Source organism: Miniopterus natalensis, chromosome X (assembly GCF_054644295.1).
Source record: "Miniopterus natalensis isolate mMinNat1 chromosome X, mMinNat1.hap1, whole genome shotgun sequence".
NCBI lineage: Eukaryota > Metazoa > Chordata > Mammalia > Chiroptera > Miniopteridae > Miniopterus > Miniopterus natalensis.
Genome location: NC_142103.1, coordinates 32,142,694 through 32,159,009, shown reverse-complemented (window position 1 = coordinate 32,159,009; position 16,316 = coordinate 32,142,694). Strand labels below are relative to the sequence as shown.

General features: G+C 36.2%; 2 protein-coding genes across 2 annotated transcripts in view; both read left to right on the top strand.

Moving 5' to 3' along the window:
- DIAPH2 (diaphanous related formin 2) overlaps positions 1-16,316 on the top strand; it is a 709,361-nt gene that overhangs the window by 123,629 nt on the left and 569,416 nt on the right. The gene's annotated exons all lie outside the window — the stretch shown is intronic.
- On the top strand, positions 2,142-2,924 carry RPA4 (replication protein A4). The gene has a single exon (XM_016216828.2). It carries the CDS (start codon positions 2,142-2,144, stop codon positions 2,922-2,924), a length of 783 nt encoding a protein of 260 aa, XP_016072314.1.

The following is a 16,316-nucleotide window of genomic DNA, read 5'->3' as shown; positions in this document are numbered from 1 at the left end:
TAATAAAACAGCAATGTCTGATTATGAGGTGGTAAGCATTTAAAAAATGGAGTTAATCTGATCTCTAATAATGTGTAATTTTAAGAATACAAATATTACTTCGATGTTTGATTCCTCTTTGAGTATATAAACATGGATACAGAAGTTAAATATGCACATTTACATGTAAATCTGTGTACTTAGATAATGATTATTATATATTTATTTGTTAAACAAATTTAGTATATTTGCTCTATGATACTCCTTTTTTAACTTGAGAAGTAAATGTAACTTTACATTCTATAAGTTTTAGATATACGACTCACACATTTCTGTAATTTGGGATAGCAAACATGTAATTATTTTAACCAATAAAAGAAATAAGAGAAAGTATTAATATACTCTTCAAAATTGTTTAAAAGGATTTTTAAACAAGTTCCTTGCCAATGGTGTATTCTAGTAACTGATGTTCCTATATTAACCATAAAAAGCCTTTAAATTAATTACACCAAAATTAAAATGTTTTTACAAGGCAAATAGATTTTCAGTGTAATATGAAAATATTTTGGGATCTACTTACATAATTGCTAGACTCAAGTTCCGAAATTAATGCACAAGGGTATATAGAAATTGTATTTTAATTTTATCCATGTTTTTCTTAATACATAATGGGGTCACGTCTTGTACTTCTCCGACCTAGCCATAGAGCCTTGAAAATAACTTAGAGCTCAGTCATTCTGTTTTTGGATTTATGTATGAATTGAAGTAGACCATTGCCAGTTGACCCTTGAACAACATGGGGGGTAGGGGCGCCCGCCGCCCATCGGCTTGCAACGTGCTAGCTCTCGGCCTAACGTGGCCTCCCAGCGCCAGCTAACCCTTGAACAACGCAGGTTTGAACTGCACGGGTATCCGTAAACCCGCATCGTCAACTATATTTCTATCTATAATGCATTTGGCGGAGAAAACTGGAAAATTATAATTCTACAATAACAATTTTTAAAAAGAAAGCAGTAAGATATTAACTTCCATTTCAGTACAATCATTCAAAGGTCGCTCTCTTGCTATTTCTTCCCGAATGCTTCCGGCTTTAGTGATTAGTGATGTGAACAGGGTGTGAGTTCTTTGAGGCCAGTAACCCTGGTGGTGATTCCCCCGCCCCATGCCAACCCCGCCTCCCCCTGGATGTGGCCCCCCCCCCCGCAGCTGCCCCTCAGCCCCTAGCCCCCCTCATGCCCTGCCTCTTCCTTCCCCACGTAACTCCAGCACTCCGCCATGGTTCACGTCAGTGCTCCAAAATTTCCCTTGAGTGGCTGGCAGAATGACTGAATAAATGATTCTTTAAGAAGTGATCACAGAAGAAGCATGCTTCCGGTTTTAATGATTTGAAGGAAGACTTGCGCTCTTTCAGAACAGGAACTATGGTGGTGGTTCCCCCCCTCCCCCGCCCCCCAGTCACTCCTGAGCTCGCGTCCCCTCAGGTAACCTATGGCACTCAGCCACAGTGCACTCGTGTGTCCCCAAAGTTTCTTTGAATGGTTACTGATTGAAAGGATAAATGATTCTTTAAGAAGTGACTATGGAAGAAGTGTGCTTCTAGTTGTAATGATTTCAACCAAAAATGGAGTCCTTTCAGAACAGTAACCATGATGGTGGTTTGCCCGTCGTCCCTGCTGCCCTCTTCGATCCCCCCCCCTCCCCGCCGCCCGGTCACCTGCAGCTCTCTACCACAGTGCACTTATGGGTTCCGAAGTTTCTCCGGAACGGTTAACTGAATCAGCGAGTCAGTAAATTAACCTTTAAGAAGCGACTGTGGAAGGAGTTGTGAAATTTCGGAATGGAGGGGCTGGGGGGAGTAAGCAAAACCGTCTTTCTATTAGATGGTAGGAAAAGGCCTGAAACTATCCACGGGCCCTCTAGAATGTAGCCCAGCAAATACCAGACGGCTCCAAAGAATTATGGGATCAGACGTAAAGCTGGCAGGTCCTGATTGGCTGGAGGCAGCTGCATTCTAGTAGTTGATTGGCTCCACGGGTGAGGCGAGGCTGCGTACGGCGTCAGAAAGCCACGCATTTGCGGGCAGCGCTCGGTGGAAGCCGGAGCTCTCTTGACCTCGCTGACGAGAACCAAATCCCGCCGACTCGTCCACCCGCGTTGATAAGATGAGTGAGTTTGGGAGCCATGGTGGGTTCTCTGCCACGAGTGGCGCCAGCGGCAGCCATGACAGACCCTCTCAGGGCGGCACAGCTCCTGTTCTGAGGGCACCAAGATCCAGGGCTCGAATCGAGACCATTATACCTTGTTGCGTAAATCAGCTGCTCACAGCCACTCTGGTCGACAATGTTTTCAAGGTTCGGGGAATAGTGGTCTCCCAGGTTTCGATCGTGGGGCTCATCAGGAAGGCAGAGAGAGCGCCAAGCCACATTCTTTACAAGATCGATGATATGACCACCAAGCCTATGGATGCGCGTCTCTGGCTTGGCAGAGGCAGAGCAAAGCAGGAGCTGACTCCCTGCCCCGTGGGAGTATATGCTAAAGTGTTCGGTATCCTCAGAGGCTCTGAGGAGGTGAAGATGCTTGAGGTGTTGCACATCCGGGTCCTGGAAGACATGAATGAGTTCACCTCCCATATTCTGGAAACGGTCAACGCGCACATGATGCTGGCTAAAGCCCTGGAAGCGGCCCGTGGGCAAAGTGCACCTGCTACTCCATCCTTGGTGGATCAGGCTCCAGCCTATGGCGAGCCCCGCCCCGAGTTAATCCAGGAGGAGGTGCGGCGCTTGATTCATGAGTGTCCTCAACAGGAAGGCAAGAGCATTCGAGAGCTCCAGACCGAGCTTGGCAGCCTGAGCATCAAGGCCATCAAGGAAGCCCTCGAATATCTGATGGTCGAGGGCCACATCTACCCCACTGTGGATGGAGAGCATTTTAAATCTGCTGATTGAAGTGGCGAGAAGCTTTTTCATTTTCTGAAGACCCCTGCCTCCAGCTGTGCCTGAGTTTGACCTGTTGACTTTTAGAAAGTAGGTTTATTTTTCAACAAAACTCTTAACTGGCATCCCTTTGGAACCTCACTGCTTTTCCAACTGCTTTGAACTTCTCAGTTTTTCTACCTATATTTGAAGCTCAGAGGGAGATCGCGATGGATAAATTGATTGGACCTTTGTAGGATTTACCAGCAAGCATATGAAAACACGTCCAATCAGATGAATTTGGGGGAGAAGAGTTACAGAAAAAGTTGAAAATTATTATTTAGTTGCGTGGGAGCTTCTTTTTGAAATATCTACGTATTAGGAGAAAATAGATGTAGTCACGGAGCCAGCTGAGAGACCAAAAAAAATATTCTGTTGTTTTTACATTAGACTTATTTTCTATGTTGCAGTCATTGTTATCTTCTGTTAAATACAGTCATGGATTAATTCAAATGTGCTAAAGTTAGCAATTTGTGAATTCAAATGGTAAATCCAAGTGTTTATTGAATAATTTACTTTTATTACCACAAGTTTATTGTTTTAAATAAAGTTATACTGTGTTTAAATAACAGGGTCATCTTTGAATGTTTCTTTTTAAAGTGTTCAATGGATATTTCAAATAAGATGGGGTCATATTTGGATTAAATTACTATGTGGTACATTTATGCCTGACTTTCTGTAAGTTTGATGTTCTAAAGTATTACCTATAGTCCTAAATGTTCTGTTTTACACATAACAAGGTTTTATTCTTACAGGTTAGGCAAACAAAGAAAATGTAATTATAGGAATATTAAGCTTAGTAAATTTAACTGAAACTTATTTGAATGTTTTATTAAAGTACTTTTGTAAAATCTTTATTGTGTGATTTCTCCCCCCCAAAGATGCTTGAAAAAAACCTTTTGTTTTGTTTTAGAGGATAATTTTAATTATCCAAAATTTATGTCTTCTCTGTATAATACCAATAATATATGCTATATCTTTGTTTTATTAATGCTTTTTAATATAGATTATGTTAACTACGTGGGACTTTTAAAAAACAGAATGAAGTAAGCCTTTAATAATACACCAAAGACGGTGTCTTCCAAGTTACTAATTTTATTGTGTTAGATTTTTAAAAAGTATATATAGTCATTCAGACGGGTAGAAGAATAAAGCTTCATTTGTTTTAATTGGATTACAAAAAGAAGGTGCAGAAACAGAGAAAATGCCTTAAACGCACCATTGCCAGTAATCCATACTGTCAGGAAACTATCAGAATATGCCTTCTCATTGTCAGCCTTTACAGTCACATCACCAATTCTTTCTTAAGCATTCTGAGGCATAGACTTCACTTTTCTTCCCCTCAAAAGAAAGAAATGGCACCCTTTTGAAAAACTACCAATGGTTAACATACTATAAACCTGTTTTAATACTCTGTTGATAAAGGTTGCCTGCTTTGGGGAAAATCATACTGGGGGAGAAGCAATGAGGGGCATATTTCTTCCTCAAAATCTCAGTGCAGAAATAGTCTAGGAGATAATAATGTTTTTGTGTGATATTACCTATAAAAACGCTGGAACCCCGAGATTAAAATCTAATATTTTTATGACTTCATAGTCACTCTCATAAAAGTCCAAGTTTATTCAATTGGCCATTGGATGGGTAGCCACTTTTTCCCTCCTACTCTAGAAATACTCATCCAGAAGTAGGAAAACGGCAACTAACGAAAGCTTTTTGGGGTTGCCTTTGTACCTGGGAACTGATGTTGTGATATGTACACCTGAATTTAAGGCCCAGGACCACCCCCTCTCCCTCCCAATCCTCTGAGGGGAATGGTCCATCTATGTTCCTTAGGTATGGTATTAGGTCTGTTAATTATTCCAGTACCCCTCCTCCCCTTACTCTTCTGAATGGAATCAGGTGCCTTAATGGGATCATGCTGCAGTCCCTTACTGCAGTCCCTTACTGGGTAAGGGACTGCAGTGAAAAAATAGTAAGTAGGGCTAACGCTATGTGGGTTGAAATCAAACATTTTTAAGCAGAATATAATTGCTAGACTATCTTATACATGTCAATTTGGTGCATGTTAGGGATAGAAGATTTTAAAAAATTAATTGTAATAAACCATCTACCTGGACTGTATATTTCTTTTTCAGCTTTGGTTAGATGGTGAATGACTCGACCTGTGCTCCCCTTCCTCCCCAGTCTTGCTCTGTATGTGAGCCAAGCCTTTGAGGATAAGATACAAATACTGGGGAAATGCTATCAACTATTTTGGGCAGAGACATTTAAGCCTAGGGAATCTGAATAACTTAAATGATGATTATAGTCTACTTGGGGTTTTTCTATTGCTCATAGGCATATGAAATATATGCATTTATATTGTAGCTGATTCAAAATTAATGGAATAAATAAATTTGAAAATGTTTTCAACTCAAAGCTAATATTATTACTATTGTCATAAGTGTTAGTAATTGTTTTACTACTTTTACCTGCTAAATTTAGATTTAGGTTTTGAGTATAATCGGAGAAATATTCTTGTGGGTTTTTCCCAATTTCAGTCTACTTTTTATTATGATGAATCAAAAAAGGTAACCACCAGGAGTTACTTACATTCATCAAACCTTTAATGAGCCTACTATATGCATGTAAGTGTTAACTTTCATTTTAATAAGCTTAAATTCAATTGACTTCTAAAATGGTAATTAAAATAACAATAATTGGATAATATTAAAATAATAACATTAGCATTTACATAGTACTTATCTGCCAGCACTGTTTTAAGTGCGTGTGTCTGTGTGTCCATCCATCCCTCCCTCACACTGAAGCCTAGATTTATATTCCCAGCTCAGACCTCTCTTAAAATTCAAACTCTGTCTCCAAATGCCTTCCCGGATATCCTACAGACTTCTTTAAAAACATTAAAAAAATAATAACAAGGAACACTATGTAGCTTTTACTATCCCCCAGGAAATGTTCTCAGAACTTGAAATATACACATCCAACCAGGTTATCTTTATTATTAGTATTAGTATTGTTCTCATTTTATAGATGAGAAAATTGAGGTTCAGAAAGGTTAGGTAATTTTTTCCATTTTAATGTTACGTGGCTAGTAAGTGTCAGAGCTAAGACTGCATTTCAGACAGTGTGTCTCCAGAGCCTGGACCGTTAACCACTTTTTTATACTACCTCACAGTAAGGACCATCTTTCAAAATACCTCCTTTTACTCTTGTCACATACTATATATTTTGACATTATTTCTTTCGTTAAAATTTACCTGACTTAATTAAAAAAACTACTATGAAATCTTTCAGCCAAAGTATGAAGAATATAATAAAAACAGCTGTGAACTCATTACCAGTTTAATAAACAAAACTTTATTGTGTTGTAGAGAACTTAGCCATATAACTCAGATTAATTTTAATGATACTAGAATACCTCTTGAGCCTGTATTTGCAATCTGATTAAACAATCTGAAAAGTCTATATGTTCTATAAACTATTGCATTAATTTTTTTGAAGTGTAATATCTTAAGAATATATATTATTGCATTGAAAAGCTTCTTCTGATGACCAGATGGCTCTGTATAGTGAAATTTGGGACTTATTTGCCCTGTCCCTTAGGGATGATACCTGTAGTAATTCAAATGCCATCCATATGATGTTTATTTTACGTTATTGCATGATAAATTAAGAAAACTTTTTTTTTTTACTCTTGTACTATTGAGTTAATTTTCTTTGGTAATACCATAAAGTTGGAATAGGTCAGTGAGTAGCACTTAATGTTATGTGCTTTGTTTTTCCATAGCAGAGTTATATCCCAAAAAGGAGTAACAAAAAGAAATTATTCTTGCCCATGTGGAGCTTACATTCTAGTAAGCTTGGACTGTTCCCTCAGAAGATGACACTGGGGAGTGTTCCCCTAAGAAGGGGATATAAGCTTGTCAGGCACCGGCCAGTAGAGCAACTTTAGTAAGATGAGAAGGAAAGTTACTGTATGGAAATACCCTGAAGGTCAAGGGTTATTTTATTCATCCCCTATGTCCAGCATTTAGTGTTGTTCCTCAGGGCCTTGCGAGTTGAATGAATGAGAGAAAGTACTTGCTAATGCGAGTGCCTCTAGTGTTCTTGCATATGTATGTGCAGGTTTCGGAAAGAGGAGAAAGAAACAAGGAGCACCAGTGTCCCTGTTTTTCCTTTGTGTGGCCCTAGAATTCTTGCTGAATGTCTAGTAAGCCACCTCCAAGCAGTGATCTCTCCTTGGACTTTTATCTACCATTAATGTCTGTCCAAAAATCTGTCTTTCTGATAAGGGGATATTCTCAATCTACCCTCAGAAAACCTGAAAAATGATGGTGGTAGGATTTGTGTCTACATTACACCGCTAAATAAATTCTGGAAGTGCAGTGCATTTTCCTCTCTTGGGAACTCACAGTGAACATGAGCGTTTTTTTTTAAAGCTTTTAAATGTCCTGCAGGCTTAGAAATGCTTATAGCCATTTCATAGTCGAAACCATACCTTCTTTTCCACCAGATTTAAACCCACCAACAGCTATAAGATTTTGTTAACCTAACCACCTCCTACTTTAAAGTCTCCCTCACAGAAACCAAAAAATAGGTCATCAAACCAACACAGCAAACAACTAAACAATCTTCCTTTTGGACAGAAACGAGTAAGCAGATGAGAACAGTGAAACAAAAACAACAACATGAAACAACAACAAATCAGAAAAAGGGGAAACCAATGTAAGAATAGACCCAAGAATAATTTGTATAACAAGAACAAGTTATAGAAAACAAGAAAACTAATCTATGAAAGGATAAATCACCTTGAATGCATAGTGTTTTATATAGTAAATAACCCTTGCAAATCAACAGGAATCATTTAGTATTGTTTTAGTTTCCCAGGACTTCCATAACAGTTACCAAAAACTGGGTAACTTCAAAAACAGAAATGTATTCTCTCTCCAATCAGGTGGCCAGAAGTCTGATGTCAAGGTTTTGGCAGGAAACTCCCTCCTAAAGCTCTAGGGGAGGATCTTTCTGGCTTCTTCCAGATTCTGCCATTCCTTGGCCTGGGGCAGTGTAACTCTAAGCCTGTGTCTCTTGTCACATCTCCTTCTCTGTGTCTCTGTGTGTCTTTCCTGTGTCTTGGCATAAGAACACTCTTAATGGATTTAGGGCCCCCCCTAATCCAGTATGATGTTATTTCTACCCTTAATTTGCAGATACCCTATTTCCAAATAAGATGATATTCTGAGTTCTAGATAGTTTTCAACCCGCGACAATCATGCAAAGGACAATTGTCCTTAAAACCCTTGAATAACAAAATTAAGCTAAGTTCTGTCTGGGTATCTAGGTAAAAACATAAACTAGTTCAGGATATCCAAGAAAGTAGAGCCAGGTACTACTTCTAGATTTCTTTTAGGTATAATTATTCTTAATGAACTTAAATTTTGTTGGCCTCATTTCATTTACGAAGAAAATGTTCTGTAGTACTAAATTCTAGAGACAACATGTTATAAGATAGTCACACTAGAATGCCAGTCCTGTGATCTGGTTTCTAGTCTTAGATCTCTCTCTCTGTGACCTTAGTCTAGTCAGCGAGTGACCTCTTGGAGCCACAGTTTCACCATATCTAAATGAGGTTGGAGTCTTCTAGCTCTAAACTTCTATGTTTTATGTTGTCATTTGATTAGTTCCAATTTATGACGTTTGCTGTTGGAACTACATTAGTGTTCAACAATGATTTTGCTTCCTTAAGACTGAAAGATTTCTTAGCATTCCATTATTTTCTTGCCTTTATAAATATTCTATTTAACCAATGCCAGACAGGTATTTATCATTTTCTTTAAAATATCGAAGAAGGCAGTTTCCAAATATGTTACATAACTATTTTCTAAACCTGATGTTTGTTAGAATCCGGGCATTTGCCCTCTCACAGCTGGTTTCCTTCCATACTACAGTTTTCACTGGTTCTTTTCATTCAGCCCCTACTAAAATAATAAATAAATATAAATACACAAACACACGCTAATAGCTTTACTAAACATTCTCAAAGCACAGTCATATCAGAATATTAAATGGAGTCATGAATTTTAAATTCATATGGTATTTAATCACTCAGATGATAAAGGCTCTAAGAGAGTCATTTTATTGTATTGTATTCTGCTAAAGGCAAGTATTTTAAAATTCCTTTTATAAACCATTAACTGGCTATATCCCAAATCACTCCCTTACTACAGATTCCTTCAGCATTTATTTTGTACTCTGTATGTTCACCTGCACCTGCTTATGCCCTATAATAGTTTCATGCATGCATGTCTGTTTTTCTCATTTAGATTTTAGACTCCTCTGGGGATGGGGTACTCTTGCCCTCATATTGTTTCATGATGGCAGGTATAGTGCAGTTTGTATACAGTAGTGTGTGATTTGATGTGGATATTGACCCACCATCAATAACAACCTCTGGTTCTCCAGCAGTGAGAATGCATTAGCATTAATCAGGCGCTATTTTGTGGCCATGCATTTTTAGATGTAATCAGAGAAAAAGAATGGAGCTAACTTTCTCCACACAGGAGTGGAAGCTCTTGGTTTGATTCAAACCATTTTCAGAAGCTACAGACAATATAGCATGCTTTTTGCAATGGTCTTTTTACCATTGCATGATGAATTAATCAAATTGAATGTTTACAACTCTATTTGACACCCTAAAAGTCCGTGAGTTTTGACTATGAAATAAATCTCAGCCTGCCATCACAAATTGTGTTAGACTCTGCACATACCCTGATCCGTGTGTTTTAGAATGAGAAGTATGTTATTTACAGATTTTTGTTCATATTTCTTTACTAAAGTTTATGAAGGGAAGCAGTGCCTGCTGAGAAATGACCAATGAGTTTGGACAATTTTATTCCCAGCCAACCCATTACAGGATGTATAAGTATTTGGTGCAGTACATTTTATGAAGATCCAAAGAAATGTGTATCAATAAATCATTGTGACTAAAGTTTCTCAACACATGACAAAAACAGCAAATACTGGTTTGAAGAATAGTATCAGAGAGTTGTGATTGTGTAGAATTCTTTGCAGAGTTGTTGCAGAAATTGCCTTACAGCTTGAGGGGTATTTTTACCCCACTAGGAAATTGCTTTCTTTTTTGCTGAGAATCTTAGTGATTGATCTGCCAAACTCATGGCATAGGGTGTAGATTCACTTTCTGGGCTGGTAATTTCTGCAGCCAACGCTTTTAAGGATGTGAAAACAGATAAAATATCTTTTAGAGTTTACATATGTATAATTATTTGCATTACCTCTAGAATATTTGTTTTTACCTGATATTTTCTAACTTCCCTTTAGATTTTTTTGGTATTAACTAATGTGCATTTTAACATAATCATAATGAAAATAGCTGACTCTTGACAGTAATACAAATTAGGAATAGAAAGCACTTTCCAAATTATGGGTGTTAATAACTATTTAAACAGCTTGTATTAAACTTATTAAAAGCTTGGCAAAGGAGCTAACACTATTTAGAAAGTTAATATAAAGGTAGGTACAGATCAATACTCTTAGAACGTTTTGCATTGATGCAGAAATGTGAGCAAGACTTAAAATAGTGAGCTCATCTTATAAGGCGGTATGACTAAAGCATGGTTGTTTAATATTGGTATTTTAAATTTGTTTGCTTTAACTTTCAAGTGCATAAATTATTAGAAGATCCTAGTACATTTTTACATAGGAGAAAAATAGTAAATTCAATGCACTAATGTTAAATTTATGCTTTCTTTTAAAATCTTGGCCAATATTTTGAATTAACAGCAACCATATCCATGTTCACTTAGTTAAGTTGGTACCATATATATTGACATTGAATATTTATATAATTTTAGCTTCAGAACACACCTTTAAGTTAAGGCAGATCCAATATTACTTCTCATAATAGAAGGAAACTACTAATTAAATGGATTCCTTAATGGAATATTAACTTCCTTTCATTTGAAAACATTTAATGTACATTTTATTACATTTCCATATGTTCATAATTTGTCTTGGGAAGAAAATGCTTATAAATATGTGGCATTTGAAATATTTTTATTTTGATTTATATGAATTAATTTAAAGGTTTTGGACACATACTTGAGTTTTACATACTTCTCTTATTATTATGGAACTATTATTAAAAGCACTTGCGTCTTACAGTAAGAGATGCAGTTATCCCATCACCATTAATATGAGGGTCAAAATACAACTCCCAGTAAATGAGGAGGGAATGTGGTACTTTTCAAAAAGCCTAGGACAATGCCAGGTAATGATTCGAGTATAAAACAGTTCCAGTTTTTTTTGTTGCCAAGGGGAGAAAAAAGGCAGAGTATTGAGAGACACAGCTGTTACCTGATGAAGGACAGTGCATCTATTTTTCAGGAAGGCCACTCCTAATTCTGAGCTCAGAGAATTTTATTTTGTGGTTTCTTAAATGAAGGATATTGCACAAAACAGTACAGTGAGTCTTTGATGGTTTTCCATACAGTGCGGTTGATTTCTATGCATGTCAATTTCCTACATGGGGCCTTGAGTTAGGGAAAAAAAAAAAAATCAGGGTCATGATGTTTCTGCAAAGACCCAGAGTAAGTACTGGTAATACTTACTTCCAGTAATCCAACCAGATACCAAGATGTCCTTGAGAAATGTCCCTGAGGCTCTTCCCCTGGAATATCTATCATTCTCAGCTGGACTTTTGATAGGAGCTAGATAGCTGACAATTCACAATTAAGGTGCTAGCTAGCCCCTGGAGTGCAGGTACGCTGTGTGGTCGATTGAAAGATCCTTGTGCACTGGATAACAGTGTTTGCTCTATGACCCCAGCTGTTCAACTGGTGTTAGATAATGGACAGCTAATTTGGGGAGATTTCCCACCTGGGCAGTAAAGCTGTAGGTGTACAGCCTGTCACATCAGGCAGTTTAAACCTGAAAGTCTCCTGTTGAGAGAGAATCCATGAAGGCAGAATATAGAAGGCATTATAAACTTAATGTGCTTTGGAAATCTGAAGCAACTTCAGGTGAGATGCTTAGTGGTCTAAATGCTTGAATCTCAAGCCTGCATATACTCAGAATCAGCCCACTCCTGTTTGTCAGGTCTGTTCTGCAGCATCGAGTGTTACTGAAAATATGCAGGTTGAATACAGTCCTGTCTATTTCGGAGGATACTGCTTGAGTAGAGTGCTGCTCTGGATATTTTATGGGGCAAGTCTGTAGTACCATACCACCCTTGGTAACAGTTTCTAAAAGAGTTTTCTGGAGATCATTTGTTAAATTGGTGCATTCAACATCTACCAAAAAGTAGTGAAGACCAAGTGCTAAAATGGATTGTTAAACAGATTTTTTAAAAATTGGGTTATCATAAATCTCCATATGTGAATTCGCATTGTCAGAGAATCAGAATGCCCGAAATGGATCCAGGACTATAACTATATGAAGCATTAATGAATTTTTTATATAGAAAATGCTTAAGAATTTTGTAGTGTCATTGAGGTCACCATTATAAACATCAATTAAAATGGCAAAATAATTTTATAATGTAAATGGTATGGGACATGTACCTGCAGATATTCTCTGACCTTATGATATATTTCATACTGTAAAAAAACCCCTTTCCTGTCAGTTTATTTACTCATTTTCTCCCAGGACTAGAATGCAGTCTGTGCTATGTCAAGTTGTTGTTATGTGAGCTTTTTGTCAGTTTTGGTTATTTTTGTATTGATATAAGTTACAGTGATGTGTTCACATGTTGAAATCACGTGTCTTAATTTGCTGATGACAATTGTTTCATGCAATCATTCACCTTACTGCATTTTTTAACTCTTCCAAATGATCTTGGAAAATTGGAGTAATAAACATAGCAGACAGGTATAGAGGATTAATTTTGAGGAGTAAGAACAAATTATATGCATATTTAATTTTCAAATATGTGGCTGGAAATTTCTGGAACTATTGATATGAGAGATACTAGATACTGTGGAGCTATAAGCAACGTGCTGGATACATACTGTAGAGCTATATGTAACATGATACTGGACTTTTTAGTTTGTGATTTTAGTTTGTGAGCTCAAACAGATTTGAGATTATATAATAGTAGTCAATCGTTTTTGACTATGTATTATTATTTGTGTTAGAGAACTTATCGATGGTTTTGGCTCAGATACCTGTGTGTGTGATTTGGAGTCATCTTTGACACTCCTTGTTCATTAAATTTGCCTGTTTTCTTTTCAAGGGAAGAATTTGTTTTATTTATGTTTTTAGAAATTTTTAACAAGAATTATTAGCTGTTTTTGAAAATATTTTACTGAGAGCAATGCATTTTTGAAATTCAGTTCACCAATATGTCACTTGTAGGTGCAAACATCATCTGTTCAACTAAGTCCTTTAGTATGTATGGTCATGTCCAGGCATTTAGACATAGAAATACTTACTACAGTCATACATCAGTTGGTTTTTCTAACACCATTTATGGAAGAGACTGTCCTTTCCCCATAGTATATTTTTTGCTCCCTTATTGTGAATGAATTGACCATATATGCATGGGTTTATTTCTGGGTTCTCTATTCTGTTCCATTGATCTGTACATCGGTTTTTTTAATGCCAATACCATACTGTTTTGATTTCTGTAGCTTTGTAATATAGTTTGAAATAAGGAAGCATGGTGCCTTGAGCTTTGTTCTCTCTTTTCAAGACTGCTTTGGCTAGTCAGAGTCTTTTATGGTTTCATACAACATTTAGGATTATTTGTTCTATTTCTGTGAAAAATGCCCTTGGAATTTTGATGGGAATGGCATTGTATAGATTGCTTTGGGTAGTAAGGATATTTTAACAATACTAATTTATCTAATGCATGAGCATGAAATATCTTTCCATTTATTTGTGTCTTCAGTTTTTTTCATTTATGTCTGTAGTTTTCAATATGCAGGTCTTTCATCTTCTTGGTGAAATTTGTTCCTGGGTATTTGATTTGATGCAGTTGTAAATGGGGCTGTTCTCCTAGTTTCTCTCTCTGATAGTGTTAATATATAGAAATGCGAAAGATTTTTGCATTTTTTTGAAAGTGAGAGATTTTGGTGTTAATTCATCTTTTAATGTTTGATAGTATATACTAGTGAAGCTGTCTAATCCTGGACTTTTGTTTGTTGGGAGGTTTTTGATTACTGATTCAATCTCCTTACTAATAATAGGTCCGTTGAGATTTTCTGTTTCATCATGATTCAGTTTGGTAGGTTGTATGATTCTAGGAATTTATCCAGTCTAGTTTGTCCAGTTTGTTAGTGTAATATTGTTTATATTAGTCTCTTACTATTATTTGTATTTCTGTGCTATCAATTATAACATATTCAATCTTATTTCTGATTTTATTTACTTCTATCTTTTTTTTGGTGAAACCAGCTATAGTTTTGTTAATTTTATCTTTCAAAGGAACTAGCTCTTAGTTTTATTGATCTTTTCTGTTGTCTTTTAAGTCTCTATTTTATTTAATTTTGCTCTAATTTTTATTTTCTTGCTTCTACCAACTTTTTGGGCTTTGCTCTTTCTCCAGTTTTGTGAGGTGTAAAGTTAGGTTGTTTATTTGAGACCTTTATTGATTTTTGTGTTAGGTATTTATCAGTGTGAATTGCCCTCTTAGAGCTCCTTTTGCTGTATCCCATAAATTTTGGTATGTTATATTTCTATTTTGATTTTTCCCATGATATTTTTTTGAGTTCTCTCTTGATTTCTTCCTAGACCCTTTGGTTGTTCATAACATGCTGTTTAATCTTTATATATTTGTAACCCCCAGACTGTTATTCCCAAATTAAAGTTGAATGGCTCTATTTTTGAACAGGTGCTTCCTAATACTTGAATTTTGTATCAGGCCATATATCAACTAACAATTGATACATATTTTTTGAAGTGGATGTTTATAGATCTGTGCTTCATTGATACAGTCTACAATCCATAATAATGAATTGCAGTATGATAGGGCTCTGTATCTGTGCTGAACAAGTAACTTTTATTTATTGGTAAATGGGAAGCAGAAAGAAAGTATATTTTTGGACATCTCCAATGTTTTTAGTATTTAAAGTTTCCCTTACCTTGATGTTGGAATCAATAATAAATAATAAAAATACCTTCCTGGCATTGCTTTCACTGCTGAATATACACATTAGTGATATTTTTATAAATTGTATGTTTCTTCCAGTATCTCTTTATGAACAAAAAATAACCAAACCACTTGTAACCACTAATTGATGATATTTTTTTGTTAGTTGTTGAAAGTATAGTTGAATGGGAGCTGTGTAAGGATTGAGGAGTGGTGAATTTCAATCATAGTTTTGCCATTAACAGACTCTATGATCTAAGACAAGTCACTAAAATTCTCTAGTTTCTTCATCTGTAAGATGAAAGAACCAACATGGGGTAACTTACTTTGATTTCACAACCAATAAAGCTACTATGTTCAGTGCATGTTCTTTCAGTGAGGTTTGCTTATAAGTGACGACAAAACCATGTTGTCAATTTATGTGTTAGTGTCATTTTTAGTTTTTAACTATTCCAATTGAAAAGAAAGTTCTTGCAATTTTGAAGAAGGCCAAAGATACTTGAGCAATTAAAACGTTATGCATTCTTTAAAAAGCATTTATATGTTTTGAAAGACTTACATATAAACATGTATCTTTTAGGAGTAGCTATGTTTCTAGATTTTTCTGAAAATGAGTGCCAGCCGGGTTGAATATAGTTGAGGGCTAATAATCTCTTTCTTAGGGACTATTTACTGCATTGTAGTCCTATAAAGATTTTTTCTATAAGTCCTGTAACTGTTTTGTTGTTATTTTGCTTTAAATGGTTTTATATTACTGTGCAAGAGAAAACTAATGAGCATGTTTGGCTTAATTTTTCTTAGGTAAGCCTTAATATTTCCCAAGTTGTGTAATGTGGGGTTATTAAAAATGTTGACTCTTCATTGTTCAATGATTACGTTTTGAAAAAAATGTATTAAACGTGAATGCATTAAGATATTTGACTAGGTTGAGAGTGCATATATGCGCACACAGCTGTATATACTTTCCAAAGTACCTTTCTCAGTTTTAGGGGGAAGGGGCTTTACATTTTTATATAAAAATAAACCAGAAAAACCCCCACAACAATTGCCATTACAGATCACATTCTGAGACAGTAAAACAGTTGGACTTGCTGAGATTTTCTTTGACATCCACAATGGGGACACAAAGAAATGGTTCTTTTTGGTTTGGTTGCAGTTATCCTGTGCTAAAAATATTCCTGAACATTAAATTTCTTTGATCTTTGTCTCTGTATTTATCACACTCTATAATGAGTCTTTAATTATATGTTTTTGAAATTGCA